The sequence below is a fragment of the Monodon monoceros genome, unplaced genomic scaffold (genome assembly GCF_005190385.1).
Source record: "Monodon monoceros isolate NGI ecotype Baffin Bay Population unplaced genomic scaffold, NGI_Narwhal_1 Super_Scaffold_9, whole genome shotgun sequence".
In the NCBI taxonomy this organism is placed as follows: Eukaryota; Metazoa; Chordata; class Mammalia; order Artiodactyla; family Monodontidae; genus Monodon; species Monodon monoceros.
Window position 1 is genome coordinate 12,508,434 of NW_021703786.1, and position 24,491 is coordinate 12,532,924.

Consider the following 24,491-nt stretch of genomic DNA (forward strand, 5'->3'; position numbering starts at 1 on the left):
GCTGCTCCACGGCATGTGGGATCTTCCCGGACCGGGGCATGAACCCATGTCCCCTGCATCGGCAGGTGGACTCTGAACCACTGCGCCACCAAGGAAGCCCCTCTCCTTGTGGTTTTGATTTGCATTTCCCTGATGATTAGTGATGTTGAGCATCTTTTCATGTGCTTACTGGCCATCAGTATGTATTCTTTGGAAAAATGTCTGTTCAGGTCTTCTGTTTATTTTTTAATCAGATTGTTTGGTTTTTTGATATTGAGTTTTATGTGTTCTTTATATATTTTGGATATTAACCCCTTATCCAGCATATCATTTGCAAATATCTTCTCCCATTCAGTAGCTTACCTTTTTGTTTTGTTGATGGTTTCCTCTGCTGTGCAAAAACTTTTTAGTTTGATATATCCCCACTGTCTATCCATGCTTTTGTTGCCATTGCCTGAGGAGATACATCAAGAAAAAATTGCTAAGACCAGTGTCAAAGAGCACACTGCCTGTGTTTTCTTGTAGGAATTTTATGGTTTCAGGTCTTATACTTAAGTCTTTATCCATTTTGAATTCATCTTTGTATATAATGTAAGAAAATGGTCCAGTTTCATTCTTTTACATGTAGCTGTCCAGTTTTCTCAGCATCATTTATTGAAGAGACTGTCTTTCCCCCATTGTATATTCTTGCCTCCTTTGTCATAGTTTAATTGACCATATAAGTGTTGGTTCATTTCTGGGTTCTCTATTCTGTTCCATTGATATATGTGTTCGTTTTTGTGCCAGTACCATACTGTTTTGATTATTATAGCTTTGTTGTATGGTTTGAAATCAGGGAACATGATACCTTAGCTTTGTTCTTCTTTCTCAAGATTGCTTTGGCTCTTTGGGATTTTCTTTGGTTCCATACACATTTTAGGATTATTTATTCTAGTCTGTGAAGAACACCATGGGTATTTTGATAGGGATTGAATTGAATCTCTAGATTGCTTTGGGTAGTAAGGACATTTTAACAATATTAATTCTTTCAACCCATGAGCACAGTATATATTTCCATTTATTTGTATTGTCTTCACTTTCTTTTTTTTTTTTTTTTTTTTTTGTGGTACGTGGGCCTCTCACTGTTGTGGCCTCTCCCGTTGCGGAGCACAGGCTCCGGGCGCACAGGCTCAGTGGCCATGGCTCACGGGCCCAGCCGCTCTGCGGCATGTGGGATCTTCCCGGACCGGGGCATGAACCCGTGTCCCCTGCATCGGCAGGTGGACTCTCAACCACTGCGCCACCAGGGAAGCCCTGTCTTCACTTTCTTATAGTTTTCAGAGTACAGATCTTTCACCTTCTTGGTTAAATTTATTCCTAGGTATTTTATTCTTTTTCATGCAGTTGTAAATAGGATTGTTTCCTTAATTTCTCTTTCTGATAGTTCATTGTTAGCGTATAGAAATGCAAAAAATTTCTGTATATTTTGTATCATGCAACTTTACTGAATTCACTTATTTTCATAGTTTTTTGGTGGAGTCTTTAGGGTTTTCTATATATAGTATCATGCCATCTGCAAATAGTGACAGTTTTACTTCTTCTTTTCCAGTTTGGATGCCTTTTATTTCTTTTTCTTGTCTGATTGCTGTGGCTAGGACTTCAAATACTATGTTGAATAAAAATGGTGAGAGTGGGGACTTCCCTGGCAGTCCAGTGGTTAAGACTCTGAGCTTCCACTGCAGGGGGCATGGGTTTGATCCTGGTCAGGGAATTAGGAATCCTGCATGCTGCAAAGTGCAGCCAAAAAAAAAAAAAAAAAATGGTGAGAGTGCCTATCCTTGTCTTGTTTCTGATCTTAGAGGAAAAGCTTTGGCTTTTCACTGTCGAGTATGATGTTAGCTGTGGGTTTGTCATATATGGCCATTATTGTGTTGAGGTACATTTCCTCTATACCCACTTTGTTGAGAGTTTTTATCATTAATAGATGTTGAATTTTGTCCTACTTTTTCTGCATCTGTTGAGATGTGTGATCATGTGTTTTTATTCTTCGTTTTGTTAATGTGGTATATCATATTGATTGATTTGCCTATATTGAACCATTCTTGTATCCCTGGAAAAACATCCCACTTGATCATTTTGTATGATTCTTTTATTGTCTTGTTGAATTTGGTTTGCTAATATTTTGTTGACGATTTTTGCATCTATTGTTCATGAGGGATACTGGCCTGTAGTTTTCTTTTTTGGTGTGGTGTCTTTGTCTTGTTTTGGTATCAGAGTAATGCTGGCTCATACAATGAGTTTAGAAGCATTCCTTTCTCTTTAATTTTTTGAAGTCCTTTGAGAAGTATAGGTATTAACTCTTCTATAAATGTTTGGTAAAATTCCCCTGGGAAGCCATCTGGTCCTGGGCTTTTGTTGTGTGGAAGTTTTTCCTTTTTTCTTTATTATTGATTCAGTTTCTTTACTAGTAATCAGTATGTTCAGATTTCCTAGTTCTTCCTGATTTAGTCTTGGAAGATTGTATATTTCTAGGAATTTATCCATTTCTTAGATAAGTTATCTATTTGTTGGCTTATAATTGTTTGTAGTAGTCACTTTTGATTCTTTGAATTTCTGTGGAATCTGTTGTAGCTTCTCTTTCATTTCTTTCTTTTTTTTTTTTAAAGAAGATGTTGGAGGTAGGAGTTCATTAATTAATTTATTTTTGCTGTGTTGGGTCTTTGTTTCTGTGCAAGGGCTTTCTCTAGTTGTGGCAGGCGGGGCACTCTTCATTGCAGTGCGTGGGCCTCTATCGTGGCCTCTCTTGTTGCGGAGCACAGGCTCCAGATGCGCAGGCTCAGCAGTTGTGGCTCACGGGCCCAGTTGCTCCGCGGCATATGGGATCTTCCCAGACCAGGGCTCGAACCCGTGTCCCCTGCATTAGCAGGCAGATTCTCAACCACTGCGCCACCAGGGAAGCCCCTCATTTTTGACTGTATTTATTTGGGCCCTCTTTTATTCTTGATGAGTCTGGCTAAAGGTTTATTAAGTTTGTTTATCTTCTTTTTTCTACTGTCTTTTAAGTCTCTGTTTCTTTTATTTCCACTCTTTTCTTTTTAACATCTTTATTGGAGCATAATTGCTTTACAATGGTGTGTTAGTTTCTGCTGTATAACAAAGTGAATCAGCTATACATATCCCCATATGTCCTCACTCTTGCGTCTCCCTCCCACCCTCCTTATCCCACCCCTCTAGGTGGACACAAAGCACCAAGCTGACCTCCCTGTGCTATGTGGCTGCTTCCCACTAGCTATCTATTTTACATTTGGTAGTGTATATATGTCCATACCACTTTCTCACTTCCTCCCAGCTTACCCTTCCCCCTCCCCTTCCCCCTCCCCTTCTCCTCAGTCCATTCTCTACCTCTGTGTCTTTATTCCTGTTCTGCTCCTAGGTTCTACAGAACCAATTTTTTTTTTTTTTAAGATTCTATATATATGTGTTAGCATACGGTATTTGTTTTACTTTCTGACTTACGTCACTCTGTATAATAGTCTCTAGGTCCATCCACCTCACTACAAATAGCTCAATTTCGTTTCTTTTCATGGCTGAGTATTAGTCCATTGTATACATGTGCCACATCTTCTTTATCCATTCGTCTGTTGATGGACACTTAGGTTGCTTCCATGTCCTGGATATTGTAAATAGAGCTGCAATGAACATTGTGGTACATGACCCTTTTTGAATTACGGTTTTCCCAGGGTATATGCCCAGTAGTGGGACTGCTGGGTCATATGGTAGTTCTATTTTTAGTTTTTTAAGGAACGTCCATACTGTTCTCCATAGTGGCTGTATCAAATTACATTCCCACCCACAGTGCAAGAGGATCCCCTTTTCTCCACACCCTTGCCAGCATTTATTGTTTGTAGATTTTTTGATGGTGGCCATTCTGACCGCTGTGAGGTCATACCTCATTGTACTTTTCATTTGCATTTCTCTAACAATTAGTGAAGTTGAGCATCCTTTCGTGTGTTTGTTGGCAATCTGTATATCTTCTTTGGAGAAATGTCTGTTTAGGTCCTCTGCCCATTTTTGGATTGGGTTGTTTGTTTTTTTGACATTGAGCTGCATGAGCTGCTTGTATATTTTGGAGATTAATCCTTTGTCAGTTGCTTCGTTTGCAAATATTTTCTCGAATTCTGAGGGTTGTCTTTTTGTTTTCTTTGTAGTTTCCTTTGCTTTGCAAAAGCTTTTAAGATTCATTAGGTCCCCTTTGTTTATTTTTGTTTTTATTTTCCTTTCTCTAGAAGGTGTGTCAAAAAGGATCTTGCTGTGATTTATGTCATAGAGTGTTCTGCCTGTGTTTTCCTCTAAGAGATAGATAGTGTCTGGCCTTACATTTAGGTCTTTAATCCATTTTGAGTTTATTTTTGTGTATGGTGTTAGGGAGTGTTCTAATTTCATTCTTTTACATGTAGCTGTCCAGTTTTCCCAGCACCACTTATTGAAGAGGCTATCTCTTCTCCATTGTATATTCTTGCCTCCTTTATCAAAGATAAGGTGACCATATGTGTGTGGCTTTTTCTCTGGGCTTTCTATCCTGTTCCATTGATCTATATTTCTGTTTTTGTGCCAGTACCATACTGTCTTGATTACTGTAGTTTGTAGTATAGTTTGAGATGGGGAATCTGATTCCTCCAGCTCTTTCTCAAGATTGCTTTGGTTTTTCAGGCTATTCTTTGGCTATTCTTTTGTGTTTCCATACAAATTGCGAAATTTTTTGTTCTAGTTCTGTGAAAAATGCCATTGGTAGTTTCATAGGGATTGCATTGAATCTGTAGATTGCTTTGGGTAGTATACTCATTTTCACAGTGTTGATTCTTCTAATCAAAGAACATGGTATATCTCTCCATCTGTTTGTATCATGTTTAATTTCTTTCATCAGTGTCTTATAGTTTTCTGCATACAGGTCTTTTGTCTCCTTAGGTAGGTTTATTCCCAGGTATTTTATTCTTTTTGTTGCAGTGGTAAACGGGAGTGTTTCCTTAATTTCTCTTTCAGATTTTTCATCATTAGTGTATAGGAATGCAAGAGATTTCTGTGCATTAATTTTATATCCTGCTACTTTACCAAACTCATTGATTAGCTCTAGTAATTTTCTGGTAGCATCTTTAGGATTCTCTATGTATAGTATGTCATCTGCAAACAGTGACAGCTTTACTGCTTCTTTTCCGATTTGGATTCCTTTTATTTCTTTTTCTTCTCTGATTGCTGTGGCTAAAACTTCCAAAACTATGTAGAATAAGAGTGGTGAGAGTGGGCAACCTTGTCTTGTTCCTGATCTTAGTGGAAATGGTTTCAGTATTCCACAATTGAGAACGATGTTGGCCGTGTGTTTGTCATATATGGCCTTTATTATGTTGAAGAAAGTTCCTTCTATGCCTACTTTCTGCAGGGTTTTTATCATAAATGGGTGTTGAATTTTGTCCAAAGCTTTCTCTGCATCTATTGAGATGATCATATGGTTTTTCTCCTTCAATTTGTTAATATGGTGTAACACGTTGATTGATTTGCGTATATTGAAGAATCCTTGCATTCCTGGAATAAACCCTGCTTGATCATGGTGTATGATCCTTTTTTTTTTTTTTTGTGGTACGCAGCCCTCTCACTGTTGTGGCTGTCCCGCTGTGGAGCACAGACTCCGGACGCGCAGGCTCAGCGACCATGGCGCACGGGCCCAGCTGCTCCACGGCATGTGGGATCTTCCTGGACCGGGGCACGAACCTGTGTCCCCTGCATTGGCCAGGCGGACTCTCAACCACTGCGCCACCAGGGAAGCCCATGTATGATCCTTTTAATGTGCTGTTGGATTCTGTTTACTAGTATTTTGTTGAGGATTTTTGCATGTATGTTCATCAGTGATATTGGCCTGTAGTTTTCTTTCTTTGTGACATCTTTGTCTGGTTTTGGTATCAGGGTGATGGTGGACTCGTAGAATGAGTTTGGGAGTGTTCTTCCCTCTGCTATAGTTTGGAAGAGTTTGAGAAGGATAGGTGTTAGCTCTTCTCTAAATGTTTTATAGAATTCACCTGTGAAGCCATCTGGTCCTGGGCTTTTGTTTGTTGGAAGATTTTTAATCACAGTTTCAATTTCAATGCTTGTGATCAGTCTGTTTGTATTTTCTGTTTCTTCCTGGTTCAGTCTCAGAAGGTTGTGCTTTTCTAAGAATCTGTCCGTTTCTTCCAGGTGTCCATTTTATTGGCATAGAGTTGCTTGCAGTAATCTCTCACGATCCTTTGTGTTTCTGCAGTGTCAGTTGTTACTTTCTTTTTTCATTTCTAATTCTCTTGATTTGAGTCTTCCTTTATTTCTTGATGAGTCTGCCTAATGGTTTATCAATTTTATTTATCTTCTCAAAGAATCAGCTTTTAGTTTTATTGATCTTTGCTATCGTTTCCTTCATTTCTTTTTCATTTATTTCTGATCTGATCTTTATGATTTCTTTCCTTTTCTGACTTTGGGGTTTTTTTGTTTTTCTTTCTCTAATTGCTTTAGGTGTAAGGTTAGGTTGTTTATTTGAGATTTTTCTTGTTTCTTGAGGTAGGATTGTATTGCTATAAACTTCCTTCTTAGAACTGCTTTTGCTGCATCCCATAGGTTTTGGGTCGTTGTGTTTTCACTGTCATTTGTTTCTAGGTATTTTTTGATTTCCTCTTTGATTTCTTCAGTGATCTCTTGGTTATTTAGTAGTGTATTGTTTTGCCTCTATGTGGTTTTTTTTTTTTTTTTTTTTTTTTTTTGCAGTATGCGGGCCTCTCACTGTTGTGGCCTCTCCTGCTGCGGAGCACAGGCTCCAGACACGCAGGCTCAGCGGCCATGGCCCACGGGCCCAGTCACTCCGTGGCACGTGGGATCCTCCCGGACTGGGGCACGAACCCGTATCTCCCACATTGGCAGGCGGACCCCCCAACCACTGTGCCACCAGGGAAGCCCCTTTGTGTTTGTATTTTTTACAGATTTTATTTTTTTTCTGTAATTGATAACTAGTTTCATAGTGTTGTGGTTGGAAAAGATACTTGATACGATTTCAGTTTTCTCAAATTTACCAAGGCTTGATTTGTGACCCAAGATATGATCTATCCTGGATTATGTTCCATGAGCACTTGAGAAGAAAGTGTATTCTGTTGTTTTTGAATGGAATGTCTTATAAATATCAATTAAGTCCATCTTGTTTAATGTATCATTTAAAGCTTGTGTTTCCTTATTGATTTTCATTTTGGATGATCTGTCCATTGGTGAAAGTGGGGTGTTAAAGTCTCCTACTATGATTGTGTTACTGTCGATTTCCCCTTTTATGGCTGTTAGCATTTGCCTTATGTATTGAGGTGCTCCTATGTTGGGTGCATAATATTTACATTTGTTATATCTTCTTCTTGGATTGATCCCTTGATCATTATGTAGTGTCGTCTTTGTCTCTTGTAATAGTCTTTATTTTAAAGTCTATTTTGTCTGATATGAGAATTGCTACTCCAGCTTTCTTTTGGTTTCCATTTGCATGGAATATCTTTTTCCATCCCTTCACTTTCAGTCTGTATGTGTCCCTAGGTCTGAAGTGGGTCTCTTGTAGACAGCATATATACGGGTCTTGTTTTTGTATCCATTCAGCCAGTCTATGTATTTTGGTTGGAGCATTTAATCCATTTACATTTAAGGTAGTTATCTGTATGTATGTTCGTTTTACCATTTTCTTAATTGTTTTGGGTTTGTTAATGTAGGTCTTTTCCTTCTCTTCTCTTTCCTGCCTAGAGAAGTTTCTTTAGCATTTGGTGTAAAGCTGGTTTGGTGGTGCTGAATTGTGTTAACTTTTGCTTGTCTGTAAAGGTTTTAATTTCTCCGTCGAATCTGAATGAGATCCTTGCTGGGTAGAGTAATCTTGGTTGTCAGTTTTTCCCTTTCTTCACTTCAAATATGTGCTGCCTCTCCCTTCTGGCTTGCAGAGTTTCTGTTGAAAGATCAGCTGTTAACCTTATGGGGATTCCCTTGTATGTTATTTGTTGCTTTTCCCATGCTGCTTTTAATATTTTTTCTTTGTATTTAATTTTTGATAGTTTGATTAATATGTGTCTTAGTGTGTTTCTCCTTGGATTTATCCTGTATGGGACTCTGTGTGCTTTCTGAAGTTGATTCACTATTTCCTTTCCCATGTTAGGGAAGTTTTCAACTATAATCTCTTCAAATATTTTCTCAGTCCCTTTTTTCTTTCTCTTCTTCTTCTGGGACCCCTATAATTTGAGTGTTGGTGCATTTAATGTTGTCCCAGAGGTCTCTGAGACTGTCCTCTATTCTTTTCCTTCTTTTTTCTTTATTCTGCTCTGTGGTAGTTATTTCCACTATTTTATCTTACAGGTCACTTATCTTTTCTTCTGCCTCAGTTATTCTGCTATTGATTCCTTCTAGAGAATTTTTAATTTCATTTATTGTGTTGTTCATCATTGTTTGTTTGCTCTTTAGTTCTTCTAGGTCCTTGTTAAACTTTTCTTGTATTTTCTCCATTCTGTTTCCAAGATTTTGGATCATCTTTACTATCATTACTCTGAATTCTTTTTCAGGCAGACTGCCTATTTCCTCTTCATTTGTTTGGTCTGGTGGGGTTTTTTTACCTTGATGCTTCATCTGCTGTGTATTTCTCTGTCTTCCCATATTTTGCTTAACTTACTTTGTTTGGGGTCTCATTTTTGCAGGCTGCAGGTTCGTAGTTCCCATTGCTTTCTTTGGTGTCTGCCCCCAGTGCGAAAGGTTGGTTCAGTGGGTTGTGTAGGCTTTCTGGTTGAGGGTACTGGTTCCTGTTTTATGCTGGATGAGGCTGGAACTTGTCTTTCTGGTGGGCAGGACCGTGTCCAGTGGTGTGTTTTGGGGTGTCTGTGGACTTATTATGATTTTAGGCAGCCTCTCTGCTAATGGGTGGTGTTGCGTTCCTGTCTTGCTAGTTGTTTGGCATAGGGTGTCCAGCACTGTACCTTGCTGGTTGTTGAGTGGAGGTTGGTCTTAACGTCGAGATGGAGATCTGTGGGAGAGCTTTCGCCATTTGATATTACGTGGAGCTGGGAGGTCTCTGGTGGACCAATGTCCTGATCTCGGCTCTCCCACCTCAGAGGCACAGGCCTGACACCCTGCCGGAGCACCAAGACCCTGTCAGTCACATGGCTCAGAAGAAGAGGGATAAAAAAAGAAAGAAAAAACTTAAATGGAATAAAATAAAACATAATTCTTAGAAGTAAAAAATATTAAAAAGTAAGAAAAGAAAAATCAAACAAACAAAACGGACAGACAGAACCCTAGGACAAATGGTAAAAGCAAAGCTATACAGGCAAAATCACACAAAGAAGCATACACATACACACAAAAAGAGAAAAAGTTAAGAAAGAATATATATATCCTTGCTCCCAAAGTCCACCGCCTCAATGTTGGGTTGATTCGTTGTCTGTTCAGGTATTCCACAGATGCAGGTACATCAAGTTGATTGTGGAGATTTAATCCGCTGCTCCTGAGGCTTTTGGGAGAAATTTCCGTTTCTCTTACTTGTTCTCACAGCTCCCGGGGCTCAGCTTTGGATTTGGCCCCGCCTCTGTGTGTAGGTCGCCGGAGGGCATCTGTTCCCGCCCAGACAGGACGGGGTTAAAGGAGCCGCTGATTAGGGGGCTCTGGCTCACTCAGGCTGTGGGGAGGGACACGTATGGAATGCGGGGCGAGCCTGTGGCGGCAGAGGACGGCATGACGTTGCACCAGCCTGAGGCACGGTGTGTGTTCTCCTGGGGAAGTTGTCTGTGGATCATGGGACCCTGGCCTGGCGGACTACACAGGCTTCCAGGAGGGGCGGTGTGGATAGTGACCTGTGCTTATACACTGGCTTCTTGGTGGCTGCAGCAGCAGCCTTAGCATTTCATGCCCACCTCTGGTGTCTGAGCTCGTAGCCGCGTCTTGCGCCCATCTCTGGAGCTTGTTTAGGTGGTGCTCTGAATCCCCTCTCCTCACGCACCCCAAACAGTGGTCTCTTGCTTCTTAGGCAGTTCCAGACTTTTTCCCGGACTCCCTCCCTGCTAGCTGTGGCGCACTAGCCCCTTTCAGGCTGTGTTCACGTAGCCAGCCGCAGTCCTCTCCCTGGGATCTGACCTCCGAAGCCGGAGCCTCAGCTCCCAGCCCCCAGCCGCCCTGGCGAGTGAGCAAACAAGCCTCTGAGGCTAGTGAATGCTGTTCAGCTCTGCTCCCTTTTGCAGGAATCTCTCCGCTTTGCCCTCTGCACCCCTTTTGCTGCGCTCCCCTCTGTGGTTCCAAAGCTTCCCCCCGCCCACCCCCATCTCTGCCAATGAAGTGGCTTCCTAGTGTGTGGAAACTTTTCCTCCTTCACAGTTCCTTCCCAGAGGTGCAGGTCTCGTCCCTATTCTTTTGTCTCTGTTTTTCCTTTTTTCTTTTGCCCTACCCAGGTACGTGGGGATGTCTGAGGTGTTCTGCCAGCATTCAGTAGGTGTTCTGTAGGAGTTGTTCCACATGTAGATGTATTTGTGGGGAGGAAGGTGATCTCCACGTCTTACTCCTCCGCCATCTTGAAGGTCCCTATTTCCACTCTAATCTTTATTATTTCCTTCTTTCTCTAAACATTGGTTTTTGTTTTTCTTTTTCCAGTTCCTTTAGGTGTAAGATTATATTGTTTATTTGAGATTTTTCTTGTTTCTTGAATTTCCCTCTTAGAACTATTTTTGCTGTCTCCCATAGATTTTGGAATGTTATGTTTCCATTTTCAGGTCTTGGAATATTATGTTTCCATTTTCATTACTTCCTCTTTGATTTCTTCATTGACCCATTGGTTGCTTAGTAGCATTTGTTTAGCTTCCACATGTTTGTATTTTTTGTGGTTTTCTTCTTGTAGTTGATTTCAAGTCTCATAGCACTGTGGTTGAAAAAGCGGCTTGATACGACTTCAGTGTTTTTAAGTTTACTGAGACTTGTTTTGTGGCATAGCACGTGATCTATCCTGGAGAATGTTTCATGTGCAGTTGAAGAGAGTGCACAGTTTCTGCAGCTTCTGGATGCAACGTTCTTAAAAACAGTTACAGGTGAGAGAAAATCAGAATACAACAGCGATGCATCAGACTAATAGGCTGATGTAAAGTACAGTGTTGTCAGTTCTACTTTTAGCCTGGATCTTTTGCTGCCTTAAAAGATAAGATTAGTTGTGTTGAATACTGTAATAGGTAACATGTATTCTTACAGAAAGCTGAGAGAGAGCTTGATTTAAGTGTACTTGTGATTTATTTTGTATTAAGAACAGTGAAAATATGGAAATCATCTGTCAGCGTAGAAGTTTGTAATATGCAGCAGTACTAACTGAAAATATTTGTAGATTAAGAAAATTAACTTCAGTGCTTAGATGAGATGATGAGCATTTCAGGCTTTTAGTTTTAAGATTGTAGCACTTACGAAAATAACAGGAATAAACTGTGGTGCATCCATACAGTGGAATATTTTTCAGTGCTAAAAAGCAGTGATGTATCAAGCCATGAAAACACATGGAAGAACCTCAAAAAGGTATGACAGAGTAAAAGAAGCCAATCTGAAAAAGGCAAAACTATAGAGACAGTAAAAAGATAAGTGTTACCATGGTTAAAATGGACAGTGGGCGGGAGGGAGGGAGGGAGGGAGGGAGGGATGAATATGTGGCAAACAGAGGATTTTTAAGGCAATGAAACTATTCTGTATGAAACTGTAATGGTGGATACATGTCATTATGTATGTGTCCAAATCTGTAGAATATTCAACACAAAGAGTTAATCCTGATGTAAACTTTAGTGTTTGGGTGATTATGATGTGTCAGTGTAGGTTTACTGACTGTAATATATGTACCACACTGGTGTGGAATGTAGATAGTGGAGGAAGATATGGGTGTGTGGCGGCAGGGGTGTATGGAAACTGTACTTTCATTTTTTCTGTGAACCATAAACTGCTCTAAAAAATAAAATCTATTGAAAAAAATAAGAGTCAGGGGCAAGTCACATGTAACCATATGTGGTTTGCATGTGTTAAATGCCCTTTCTTGTATGATACAGGCTTGCTAAGAAATAATACAGATATAGATAATTTATATGAGATTAGTAAATATAATGTGAAATGGTTGATTAGAGAATGAGTTAATAGTTTATCAAGTTTATTTTTGAGGTGAAAGTAAGACTATGATGCCAAATGGAAATAAGTAGAACGTTAAGTCTAATGGGTTAAAAAGCTGTGAATGGAGGATTAAGGAATTATCGATAGAAATAATACAAAATGCTTAAGGGGACAGAGTGATTAATAGAAATTTAAGAAATTTTTGTAGATTTCTACAAAAATTTATTAGTTTTGTAGCCAGTTTGAACAATAATCATGTTCATTTAGGTAAATGGTAGATTTCTGGCAATTAGTGGTATTTTGGGGCTTTATGTCTTTCCCGCATTCTTACGATTAAGTAGTACATTACAACAAAGCTACACAAACCAACGTCGGTTAGCAAGCTGCCATAAAGTCAGTCAGGACCTGTTTCTCTGAGCTACAAGCTCAGCTGTCTGTCCCAAGTCAATTGATAAACTGTGTATAAAAGCTTCTCTCAAAGGTTAACTTAATGGTATTTATCAATAGTTCTTGTAGGGCTGCCATAACAAAATACCACAGACTGGGTGGCTTAAATTACAGAAATTAATTTTCTCACAGTTCTAAAGGCTGGAAAGTGCTGGCAGGTTTGGTTTCTTCTGAGACCACTCTCCCTGGCTTGCAGATGGCCGCCTTCTCTCTGTGCGTGTGTGGGGAGAAAGAGCTCTGTTATCATTTCCTTTTCTTAAAAAAAGATACCAGTTCTATTGAGTTAGGACCCTATCTTTATGATCTCATTTAACCTTAATTACCTTTTTATTTTATTTTTATTTATTTATTTATTTTGGCTGTGCTGCGCAGCTTGCGGAATCTTAGTTCCCCGACCAGGAATTGCACCCAGGCTTCAGCAGTGAGCAAGTCCTAACCCTGGACCACCAGGGAATTCCCCTTAATTACCTCTTGAAAGCCCTGTTTACAAACATAGTTACATTGGCTAGGGGTTCAACATATGAATTTGGGTCGGAGACAATTCAGTCTGTAACAGTTGGGTGGGGAGACAAGAATTCTCCATGGGAACAAAAGTGGTGTGGCTTGACACATCTGATCCTGAAGGGTCTTGTAGGCTAGAGTAAGGACTCCCTCCCTCACTCCTTCCTTTCTTTCTTTCTGTCACGGGAAGCTGTTGAAGGGTTTTGAGCAGTCAGTCACTATCTGACTGCAGCCAGGTTACCATTTAAACACAGGGGAGCAGAGACTAGAGCAGAAACACTAGTCAGGAGATAATTGTAATAATCCAGGCAAGAGATGATGTCTTATATCAAGGTGGGAGTGATAGAAGTGGTGAAAAGTTGTCAGAGGGCTTCCCTGGTGGCACAGTGGTTGAGAGTCCGCCTGCCGATGCAGGGGACACGGGTTTGTGACCCGGTCTGGGAAGATCCCACATGCTGCGGAGCGGCTGGGCCTGTGAACCATGGCTGCTGAGCCTGCTCATCCGGAGCCTGTGCTCCGCAACGGGAGAGGCCACAACAGTGAGAGGCCTGCGTACCGCAAAAAAAAAAAAAAAAGTTGTCAGATTCTAGATTTATTTTGAAGGTAAACTGGACAGAATTTGCTGATGGATTGCAGTGTGGGAAAAGAGAAGAGCGAAAGGATAGTTGCAAGATTTTTGCCTGAGTAAGAAGATTATGGGAAAGAGCAGGTTTGGGAGAGAAAATCAGTTCGTTTTGACTTTGTAGACATCTTAGTGACATCATACTATGCATTGTTTTATATTTTTACATTTCAGATATAGCAGTAACATTCAACATCCTTCCATTAAGTTCTAGGCACCATCCCATGTCAGCATTTATGATAATACTGCATTCATTTTATTTTTTTAACTTTTTTATTTTATTTTATTTTTTTGTGTGTGGTACACAGGCCTCTCACTGTTGTGGCCTCTCCCTTTGCGGAGCACAGGCTCCGGACTCGCAGGCTCAGCGGCCATGGCTCACGGGCCCAGCCGCTCCGCAGCATGTGGGACCTTCCCGGACTGGGGCACGAACCCATGTCCCCTGCATCGGCAGGCGGACTCTCGACCACTGCGCCACCAGGGAAGCCCAATACTGCATTCATTTTAACGGTACCTTTAATTGTTGTATTTGAAAGACACAGGTGTGTGAGGTCCTGTTCTAGGCCCTTTTCAAATGAATAGTAACAATGGATCAAAGGATATACACATTGCTTATTTTAATACATATCACCAATGTGACCTTCAAAAGAGTAATTCCAATTTATCCTCCAATGATGGCAATCATTTTTTCTTTCTTTCTTTCTTTCTTTCTTTCTTTCTTTTTTAAATTATTATTTTTTTGGCTGCATTGGGTCTTTGTTGCTGCACGTGGGCTTTCTCTAGTTGCAGCGAGTGGGAGCTACTCTTTGTTGAGGTGCACAGGCTTCTCGTTGCGGTAGCTTCTCTTGTGGAGCACGGGCTTCAGTAGTTGTAGCACACGGGCTTAGCAGTTGTGGCTCGCGGGCTGTAGAGTGCAGGCTCAGTAGTTGTGGCACACGGGCTTAGTTGCTCCGTGACATGTGGGATCTTCCCAGACCAGGGCTTGAACCAGTGTCCCCTGCATTGGCAGGCGGATTCTTAACCACTGCGCCACCAGGGAAGCCCTATTTCGTTTTATAATTCTCCAATCTGGTAACATTTTTTCCTCATCTCCCTGTACATTTTAATGATGAATCAATACAGCTTATTTGTTATGGTTCTGAATAGTCTGTTTAAATCCTGTGCTATATGTTGAATTTATAGGAGTTCTCGGAGAACATAAAGAATGATGAGTATTCAAGCCAAGGAAAGTGCTTGTGTGAGTGGGTACACATTATGTTTGGACTGGGGTGGGGTTGGGCTGTATACACAGTAAATTCATCAGGTCATAACTCCTCCCCAAAGGTAACCACTATCCTGACTTCTAACACATTAGATTAGTTTTAGATTAGTTATGTATGTATATGAACTTTGTATTCTTTTGCTTCTGCTGCTTTTCCTCAATATCCTGTTTGTGAGATTTGTCCATGATGTTGTGTACAGCAATAATTTCCTCATTCTCATTATTATATAGTATTCCAGTGCATGAATATTTATCCATTTTGCTGTTGGTGGATATTTGGGTTGATTCCAGGTTGGGGCACAAATAGTGCTGCTTTGAGTATTGTCTTAAATGCCTTTTGGTGGACACGTAGACATATTTCATAGTAATGAACTTGTTTTGTCATAGGGTTGGCAAATATTAACTTTATTAAATCTTGCCAGTTTTCAAGTTGGGTGTACCAATTTATACTCCCACCAGCAGTGTATAAAAGTTCCTTACCAGAACTTGTTCCTTACCAACACGGTTTTTCATTTTAGCTATTCTGACAGGTATGTAGTAGTGTTGCATTTTGTTTTTTTACTTTTTTGTTTGTTTGTTTGTTTGTTTTTTTGCCACGCCACCTGGCTTATGGGATCTTAGTTCCCCGACCAGGGATCAAACCCGGGCCCTCGGCAGTGAGAGCACAGAGTTCTAACCATCAGACCACCTGGGAATTCCCACATTTGGGCTTTAATATGCATTTCATCATGATTAATAAAGTTGAGTACATATTTTACTTGGCAGTTTGATACCTTTGAGTTTTGTAGTATCTGTGATTAGGTTCTTTCCAGACAGAGGGCTTTTTATTTCAAGTAATAAAGGAGTACTCTCTATACTTTTTTTCCCCAAAGTGAAATTTTAAAGTTGACTCCAATATATAAAACAAATTAAAAGAGTATCTCTTGAGAGGCAGAATACCATGGTACTTAAAAGCTGATTCTGGATCTAGTCTCTTCCATTAGGAATTGTAGTTTTGCCATTTACTAGCTTTGTGAATTTGGGCAAGATACTTAACCCCTATTTACTTCAGTTTCGTTATCTCTAAAATGAAATGTATTAAACTTTCATCATAAGGTTAATGTCAGGCTCAAGTTAGTTAATATAAAGTACGTAGGACAGTGCATGTTACATAACAAGTACTATATAATGTTAGCTGTTAGTAGTAGTGGTAGTGATGGTGATATAAATTTATCTTATGAATTTATACCAAGTTAGTTGACAAGAGTAATGGGGCTCTACTGTTGAGCACAAATTTGAAATTGAGGGTTATGGATGATAGTTGGAATTTTATTTTAGTCTCAGCCTCTAATTTTTTGTTTTGGTTGCACAATACCAGGAAAATTTTGATTCACACAGATGAGCAAGTAAAGATACTTATGGTTCACTCAGTAGCTTTAGGATTATGCTTTTAGATTAATTTAATTGGTAAGTTGCTTGGATTTCCTGTTTTTAAATAAAAATCACAGAAGCTGCACTAAAATTTATTATGGTTTCAGTATCTGTTGTGTTATCACAAGACAGCTGCCTTATAGGTTTGCTTTTTATTGCTTTCAGCCACAAGATAAGATGAGCAGCCCATGTCCTCAAGCCTTTGCCTGGCACGATAAAGTGTGACTCTATGGATACTGTAGTGTGTTTACTCACTGTTGCAAATTTAATGAGCCAACACATAGGCTTGATTAGAAACAAATCAAAAGTCAAAGCTACAGGTTTCCTAATTAATGGTATATTTTCAATATATTCAAACAAAGCTACACAAACCAAAAATGAGTTTACCAGGCAGCACAAGTTATGTGATATATGGTGTCTGGTGTGTTAATATTAGGCATATGAAAACATTCATGCATGTGCTGTTATAGTTCATAAGTAGTTACTTCTACAGCCAACTGACACAGTCACTGGCTGTCACTTACAAACAGCCTTGCCTGTTTATAGCTAGCTGACCCTTATACCAAGAGATCATTTACAACTGCTCTCATGCTTTCAGACAGACTTAAATGAGTATCTTGACAAGCTCCTTTAGCACCAGCTTTACTTCTCCCCAGCAGACTGTCTCCCACTGCTCCTTAGCCAGTATGGGCTCCTCCAGGCTGGCTGGTCTCCCCTCTTCCTTGCCACCTCCACGGTTTTGTGTTCCATTCTCTGTGATAACAGTGCCTGCCTGCTCTACTGTCATCACTATCTATCTTGGGTACTGTAATTTCTTCGTGGTCCTGCTTGGATTCCATCTTCTCTCAGAATCACTCCTCTCTGATACCATTCTTTCCTGTGAAATCCTGTTCTGACATTCTATATCTTGGGATCTTAAAACTTGTTTTTGAAGTATCAAAGTTGTGCTCCATGAGCCACGTAGTGGCTCACACAAACTCCATCAGCAGAGGGAGCTAAATAAAAGAAGATGAGTCCCTGAAATTAAGACCTGAAGTAGAGAAAGTACTTATAAATAGTGACATGTTCACATACTGCTCAGTAGTGAAAAAGAGCTGGAATAATATTAGAAATCAATGATTTGGACCCTAGTCCCAGGTTAAAACTTCTATGAGGAGATTTGTAAAGTGTTTTTCCAAGAGGTAATTCTATATCATGTTAAAAACCTACTTATATGGGGATGACCTGATAAACATATACATATTAGGAGAAGCAATCGGATGTTTAGTTTTTTAAAAAATTCTGTTTATTCCTTCTCCAAAAGTTTTATTAAGGATGATGAAACGAGGTCACTAGCTTTGTGAAGAATTTCATATGGAGCAATGAGTCCTGAAGTTATCAAGGATTATGGATAACCCATTCCAAGTTTTAAAGATAGAATTTTCAAGTAAATTTCTTATATTTTGTTTTGATTAAGTGTATGTATCTTAATTTCAGTTAGCAGACTTGAAGAAAGAGAAGCAGAACTGAAGAAGGAATATAATGCATTACATCAAAGACACACAGAGGTGGGTTTCTAGGTTGTTCTTACCATGCTAATATTGAGATACAGAAATTAACCTTAGAAATTGTGTCTTAATTTCTCTTTGAAAATCAGCTAGTATAATCCTTGGGGATTATTTTGAGAAGACTTTAAATTTCATGTAGCATGTACTTAGTTACCAAATGTTGACTTTTAATGTCTTTTATCTGGCATTAAGTTTTCATGTGGTGAATTAGTGTGCCACAGAATAATGTAATTATTAAGGCAGTTCCAATACTTGTGTCTTTGGCTGGTTAAGTAAAAACTTAATGTGTGCATAATAAAAAGTATACGTGATACTAATATGAGAGAATAGATATAATTTGTTTTGTTACCTGTTGGGAAATGATGGATTGGTAAATTGTTGGTCAGAGTCTCTACATTTATAATACAGTATAAAGGACTTATTTGCATCAAGCTCATAACAAATAGACAAATGATAATGTCTTAAAATGACTCTAAAACAGGCTTTCTGCATGAAATTTCAGTATTTTAGATGAACAACTCTAGCACATAATCTCTTCAAAGCAATTTAGAAAATGTACTTGAGGGTTTTTTAACCTTCTTTTTATGATTTTCTGTCAGCCTTTTATATGTTTCCTTTGTTTCTTTCTATCTCCTTAATGTGAAAATTGTTTCTGTGTATCATGGTCATTCTGGGGTTCACATACCTAAATAAATAGAATTTTCATAGATGCATGCACTGTTACCTGAAAAAAATAATTGCTCTCTTTCCCTTTCTAGTCCAGTCTTTCCCATGATACAGATGGTTCCAGTCTTCAGCTTCCATTTTCCTTTCACTAGTTTGGGTGATCTCTTATCCTGCCTCTGGTCGGGACCTATATTGTTGCTTTTAAGGAATGTGAAACCCCACTGCACTCAGTTTCATTTGCTTTGGAGACTAGTGTGCTTAACACTTTCTTGGGGAGGTGTTGGAATTTCTTCCTGACATGTGAGGTTTGATTATTACTGTTTTAACTTACATAACCACACACTAAGCATGAAGTGTCACAGAATTGATATTTAGTGGTGGAGGAAAAAGATTGGCCACAGAGGGCTGGAACCATAGAGCTCTTGAAAAACAGGAACAGCTTACACAGCAGCCTTTTCAGTATGTAAAAAATAACCACATTTTAATAAGACAGATACTTGGTAGATATTAAGACTGTTAAAGAACAATTGATTGTTAAAGGTCTATTGTTGGTTCTTTTCACACCATTCAATTCAGTGCCTGAACAATGCCCTGTACTGGTAGTGCTTATCAATGCTGATAATTATAAGCATGTTTGGGGGAATAGGTTTATGTGCCATAAATAGTTGATAGTGATGAATAATGAGTAGTCATTTTGTTTTTTCACTGAAGTTTTAACCTTTGTAATAGTTGAGGATTGTTAAATTGAAATATGTATAAAATATGCAGTCTAGAAAAAAAAATCATTGTAAAGTGAAATTTCATATTTTCTCTCATATACGTATTTAGCAAAAGTGAAGATGTGTTCCAGCAGAAAAAGCAACCTGACATCTTAATTTCAAATGAAAATATATAATAATTTTTCTATTTCTGATCCTTCAGAGAAGGACAGCCCAGGAAGAAGAAAAGATCTCAGGAAAATCCTAAATACCAAGGCAGAGATTTGGGTCTCTCTAGTAACCAAGGCAGATCTTACATGTAGCATTTTCATAGGGTCCCCACCCTTAGTCCTAAGCAGCTTCTATCCTCTGCCCTGATAGGCTCTCTGTATTTCGTTCTGCCTCAAGGAAGGTTTATATAACACAGATATGGCTGCTTTAAAATGTGGGTCTTTTCTGTTCTAGCCCACATTTTTCTGTGTTTATACAGCTGTACTAGAAATACAATTCAATTAGCAATTATAAATAGCTATCCAATGCTAAAGAACTAGGTGTCCTTTAAAGGTAAATTCTGAAAACCTTCAGGGAAAGGAAGTCTGAAGGATTTAACCTTAATCTTTCCACTGTTACTTCTAACCAAGGTAACCTTTGTTATAGGCTACAAAAAAGTTGTTTAAAAGCACTTTTATCAAAAGCATTGTTTGCTGCTTAAGAGAAATCCCTGGCTCTTTTTGTAATGTGAATAACTGTTCTCTAATTAACTTCAAAATTTTATACACATTACTGAATTTGCTTGAAAGAAGACATATCTTGAAGAGGGCATTGGAGGAAATATACATACTGTTATATTAATCACTAAAAGCTTGAACCCCGGTCTTACATCAGGGACTGTTTAAATGCATTTTCATCTCATCCTCTGAGTAAATTCTTATAATCCACCCTCATTTTACAGATTGAAGCTTAGAAAGAGAAGATGGAGTGATTTGTCCCAAATTCCATGCTAGTATGTGACTGGATTTGAACCTGGGTCTGTCTGATTCCCTTGCCTGAATTTTCAATAATGCTTTTAGGTTATGAAACACATGGACGTTAAATGCACTAGAAAATTTTCTTTGCCTCTTTGTCTTATGCCACCTCAACCACTTTAAGAATAGTGGCTTTGTGGATATACTTATAGGATTTTGAGCTGCATATGGATGGATTCAAGGCCAACAGAATTAAAAGGATTCATGCCACTTGTCTTCAAAACCTCTATTTTTGCCTTGCTTTTCTAATAACTATTGCCTTGCATTTCAGTTTTAGCCAAAGTTGACAGTCAACCTCTGCTGTGAAGATTTCTCTAAGTGGGAGGGGAGTTGGGATGTTCTAAACAGTGTGCTTGGGACCCTTCTTCATGACTCCAGCTACTTGTTGCTGAATTGACTCCTGGATATGTGTGAATTAATGTTAATTAATTTTCCGGAGAAAATTGAGAGTTGCCGTTCTGAGATAAGGAGGGATGGGGCTGGTGGACCCAATAGTAGCTTATCTAAAGCATATCCTATTTTACTCTACCTCTCTTTTCTACCTGGCAGCATTGCCCCCTACTCAGTTTTTTATTAAAAAAAAAACACCAGAGCTACTCTGTGTAGCCCTGTAATTAAAACTTAAATTTTTATGTACAATTTATTATTTCTACTTTTTTGTGCATATGTAGACTATAGTGCATATTTTATTTCAGACATCAGGAAATGCTTTAGGATGTGGGGTTTTCTTGTGGGAGTGAGGAAGAAAGGACAATGAACTTATTGCCTGCCTCCAGAATTGACTGAAAGGGCAGATACACCATGAGTCCTGTAATGCTTACCTACTCTGATGACTGAGTCAGATGGACCTGAGTTCTGGCCACAAAACCAACTAGCTGACAGAGCACAGTTAATCATTAACTAGCTGGTCAAGTTGGGCAAGTTATTTTAACCTCCTTAAACTGGAGTTTATCTAGAAAATCATATTGTTGTTGTGAGGATTAATTGAAACAGTGTACATGCACTGGCTGATTTGTAGTTGGTGCTCAATAAATATTAGCTGCCATTTTGTTGTTGTTGTTCTGTCCTATTAAGTGTTAGTTTAATTGGGTTGAAACCAATTTCATTATGTAGACCATTTTGGAATGTCAGAAATAGTTACTTGGGTCAGTCATTTGAAGAAGGTTTGGAATTCAACATCTTCTAAATTAAAAAATTTTTAACGTATTCATTTAAGACAAGAATCAATCTATAGAATGCATTATTTGGGGTAGAACTGATTCTGTATCTTTGCATTTTATTTAATCTTTTTATTTGTCTATATTGAATAAATATCAATAGATTATTGTAAAAGCAGTCTAGGGGAGATTTCTATTCATTTGAATGCTTAAAGAAACTTAGATTCTTCCATTTGAACGAATCAAATTCATATAATCACTCTCCATTATAAAAGAATTTGACTTAGATTTTCTAAAATCTTTTGAAAATTTAAATTGGTATCTATTTGGCCCAACCATCACTTTGTTATACTAGTCTCATTTAAATTTTTTCCCTTAAAGTTTTCCCTGATACAAGAAGGAAACAGCTCTTTATTTCTGACTCACTGACACAAAGACGAAAACTGTATTTCTGCAAAACTGTTCTTTAAATGGTGGTAAAGAGAAAATCTTTAAATTTGAAAGTTTTAAAAATGCTTTCATATACCATATCCATGTGATTCTGTATTAATTTTTCCTTGTCTGATACATTTCTTATTTGGGCTAGTTTTAATTGGGGAACAGCCTGATTGATTCTTTTATATTTGATTTGATAGAATTACCCATCTTAATCCATGCATCAGAGTTCATCTTTTTGTTTATCTGAAGTAAACAACAGTTTCAAATTGATTTACATACTTCTTAATTTTTGTATATGCATGCATGCCAAGTAAAATTTTCACAACAAAAGCATACTTAAAAAAAAATTTATTTATCTGGCCACACTGGGCCACTGCGGGATCTCAGTTCGCCGACCAGGGATCAAACCCTGGCCACAGCAGTGAAAGCGTGGCCAGGGTTCGAAAAAATTTTTTGCTATGCTAAGCAAGATGTTGGCTACTTTTGCGGACACTAGCATCCTTAAATGTAAGCATTTGCATATTCCTTTGCCATTAAAAGAAAATTTCATCCTTAATATTCTTTTACATGGAACTGTAGTCTGATAAATAAGAAATTTATATTAAAAGGTTTCCCTTGCTAAAACAGTATGTTTTTATTCCAGGTATTAGTCTTAAAATTTTGTGTATTCTTTTCTTTCTTCAAAATAGATGATCCATAATTATATGGAACACTTAGAAAGAACAAAACTTCATCAGCTCTCAGGGGGTGATCAACTAGAGTCCACAGCTCATAGTAGAATTAGGTAAGCTTTTTAATACATTTTTGCCTTGGGAAAAAGGGTAATAAAATAATCTGTTTGTTTCTGTTTCTCTCTGTTCTTTAATCCTGGAACAATAGTTAAGCTGATTCAAAAAGCTCCCTACTGTAGTTGGAATGCTACCGGAGAGAGTAGCATGGAAAAACAGAACAGCTTTCGCTAATGAAGAGGTAAATTGTGAGCCATGCTATATGGCAACATATCGAGGTATTTTGATTGATTTCTGATATTTAATGAAGATTACAGTAGGTTTAAAATTGTCTGATTTGTGAGAATGCTGAAAAATTTTCATTTCTCCTGTATAATTGGTTTAAAAGTCCTTTTTGTTACAGAGAGGCATGTTTGAAAGGGTTAGTAGCTAGGACTTCTGTTTGATGTGGGAGTGTGAATAAATTATGTAGATCTCCAAGCACTGTAGCCAATGAGCTAAGCCAGGACTCTTAGTGGAGAGGAAAACAGTTAATAGGCTTGCCGTTGCTCTGGATTGCTGCATAAATGCTAGGAGCAGCAGCTCTATGGTTATGAGGTGGGGAGAGCGGGATGACGTCATCGCTTCGGAGCTGCTGCAGGATGGAGTGGAAAGCTGCTGCTGATGGCATTGTTTTTGTGGCAGCAGCTGAATGACAGATCCTCACTACAAAGATACCCCTTTGGCCCCCGTGTAGGCCTCCTGGTTCCGGTGTTTCACCATGCCAGCACAGCGCCATGAGTCCTGGATGCATGCTGCTGTTTGTGTTTGGCTTTGTTGGCGGGGCGGTGGTCATTAATTCTGCTATCTTAGTGTCTCTCTCTGTTTTGCTGCTTGTGCACTTTTCTATTTCTACCGGAGTGCCAGCTCTGACGCAGAACCTACCAAGGATACTCAGGTACTTTAGTCTCTCTTAGAAGTCCCTGTTTAGTTGGTTTTTCTTGAATTTTTAGCTTCACGGGTCTTCTTTGTAACCATTTCTGTTGCAGATTGAAACAATGGAAAATGGATTGAAGCTGAGATTTCATTTCTTATTTATAGTAATTTATGGGCTATCACTTAGGGATACGGCTTGGTGTTTGGAAAGCACCGACTTAAGAAAAAGATTTTCAGATTGTACTTATACACAAGTACAAGATCAGTGCGGTCTTGTTTTAAGCAGTGTTCAAAGAGTAAAGGGAGAGCAGGAGTCGAGCATTGGGTCTAAATTTGCACAGTCTCTTCGTTTAGTATCTGAATATTTAGGAGCAAATAATCTTTTATGGTGGGACTTGTAGTTGATTAGGCACAGGCCATAGGTGTTTATTTTGTTCCAACTATCCTTTGACTGATGGAGGTTCAGGCATCCTTTTTGCAGTTTTTGCAGTTTTTGATAGCAGCTCATGGGAACTGACAACTTAAATATTTTCTTTCTAAAACAAAATATATTTTAAAGCAAAAGGATTTGAACCTTTTAGGGCAAGGAATTCATTTTTCCCCCCAATTATTTACACATCAAAGTTATGAAAGCTTTACAGAGCCTATTCACTATTGTTTTGTCAGATGTTGCCTTTTCTTTGTAGACTTGGGTGACAAATATCCATGCCCGCTTGTGGGGGGTAGTCATTAATCTCTGTAGCTTTTCTGCTCTTCACTCTACTTGCACGCTCTAAGAACCATCTTCTGTATTTTAGAGATTTAATGTTTTGGTTTCTTTTGTTTTCTAACTCATCAAGCTAAAATTGATTTGTTGAGATTTTTGATTTGTGCATCGTTTTAAATGAGGGTTCATAGTGTATAGCTTTTTATATGTGTTTACTTAAAACTCAACTCCTAATTGTGTACTTAAAGTAGTAAATTCCCTCAGTGTGTTCTTT

General features: G+C 38.7%; 1 protein-coding gene across 9 annotated transcripts in view; it reads left to right on the forward strand.

Annotated features, from left to right (window-relative positions):
* SPAG9 (sperm associated antigen 9) overlaps positions 1-24,491 on the forward strand; it is a 149,112-nt gene that overhangs the window by 57,388 nt on the left and 67,233 nt on the right. For 6 of the 9 annotated variants that reach the window (XR_003791846.1, XM_029210897.1, XM_029210898.1 and 3 more), the window contains 2 exons: positions 17,814-17,884; positions 22,558-22,652. Coding sequence is in view for 8 of the 9 variants with exons in the window: in XM_029210897.1 (XP_029066730.1) it covers positions 17,814-17,884; positions 22,558-22,652 (166 nt within the window). In the remaining variant the exon portion in view is untranslated. Of the gene's footprint in view, positions 1-17,813; positions 17,885-22,557; positions 22,653-23,156; positions 23,534-24,491 lie in introns of those variants that run through there. The other 3 variants (XM_029210902.1, XM_029210901.1, XM_029210904.1) reach the window with 3 other exon arrangements.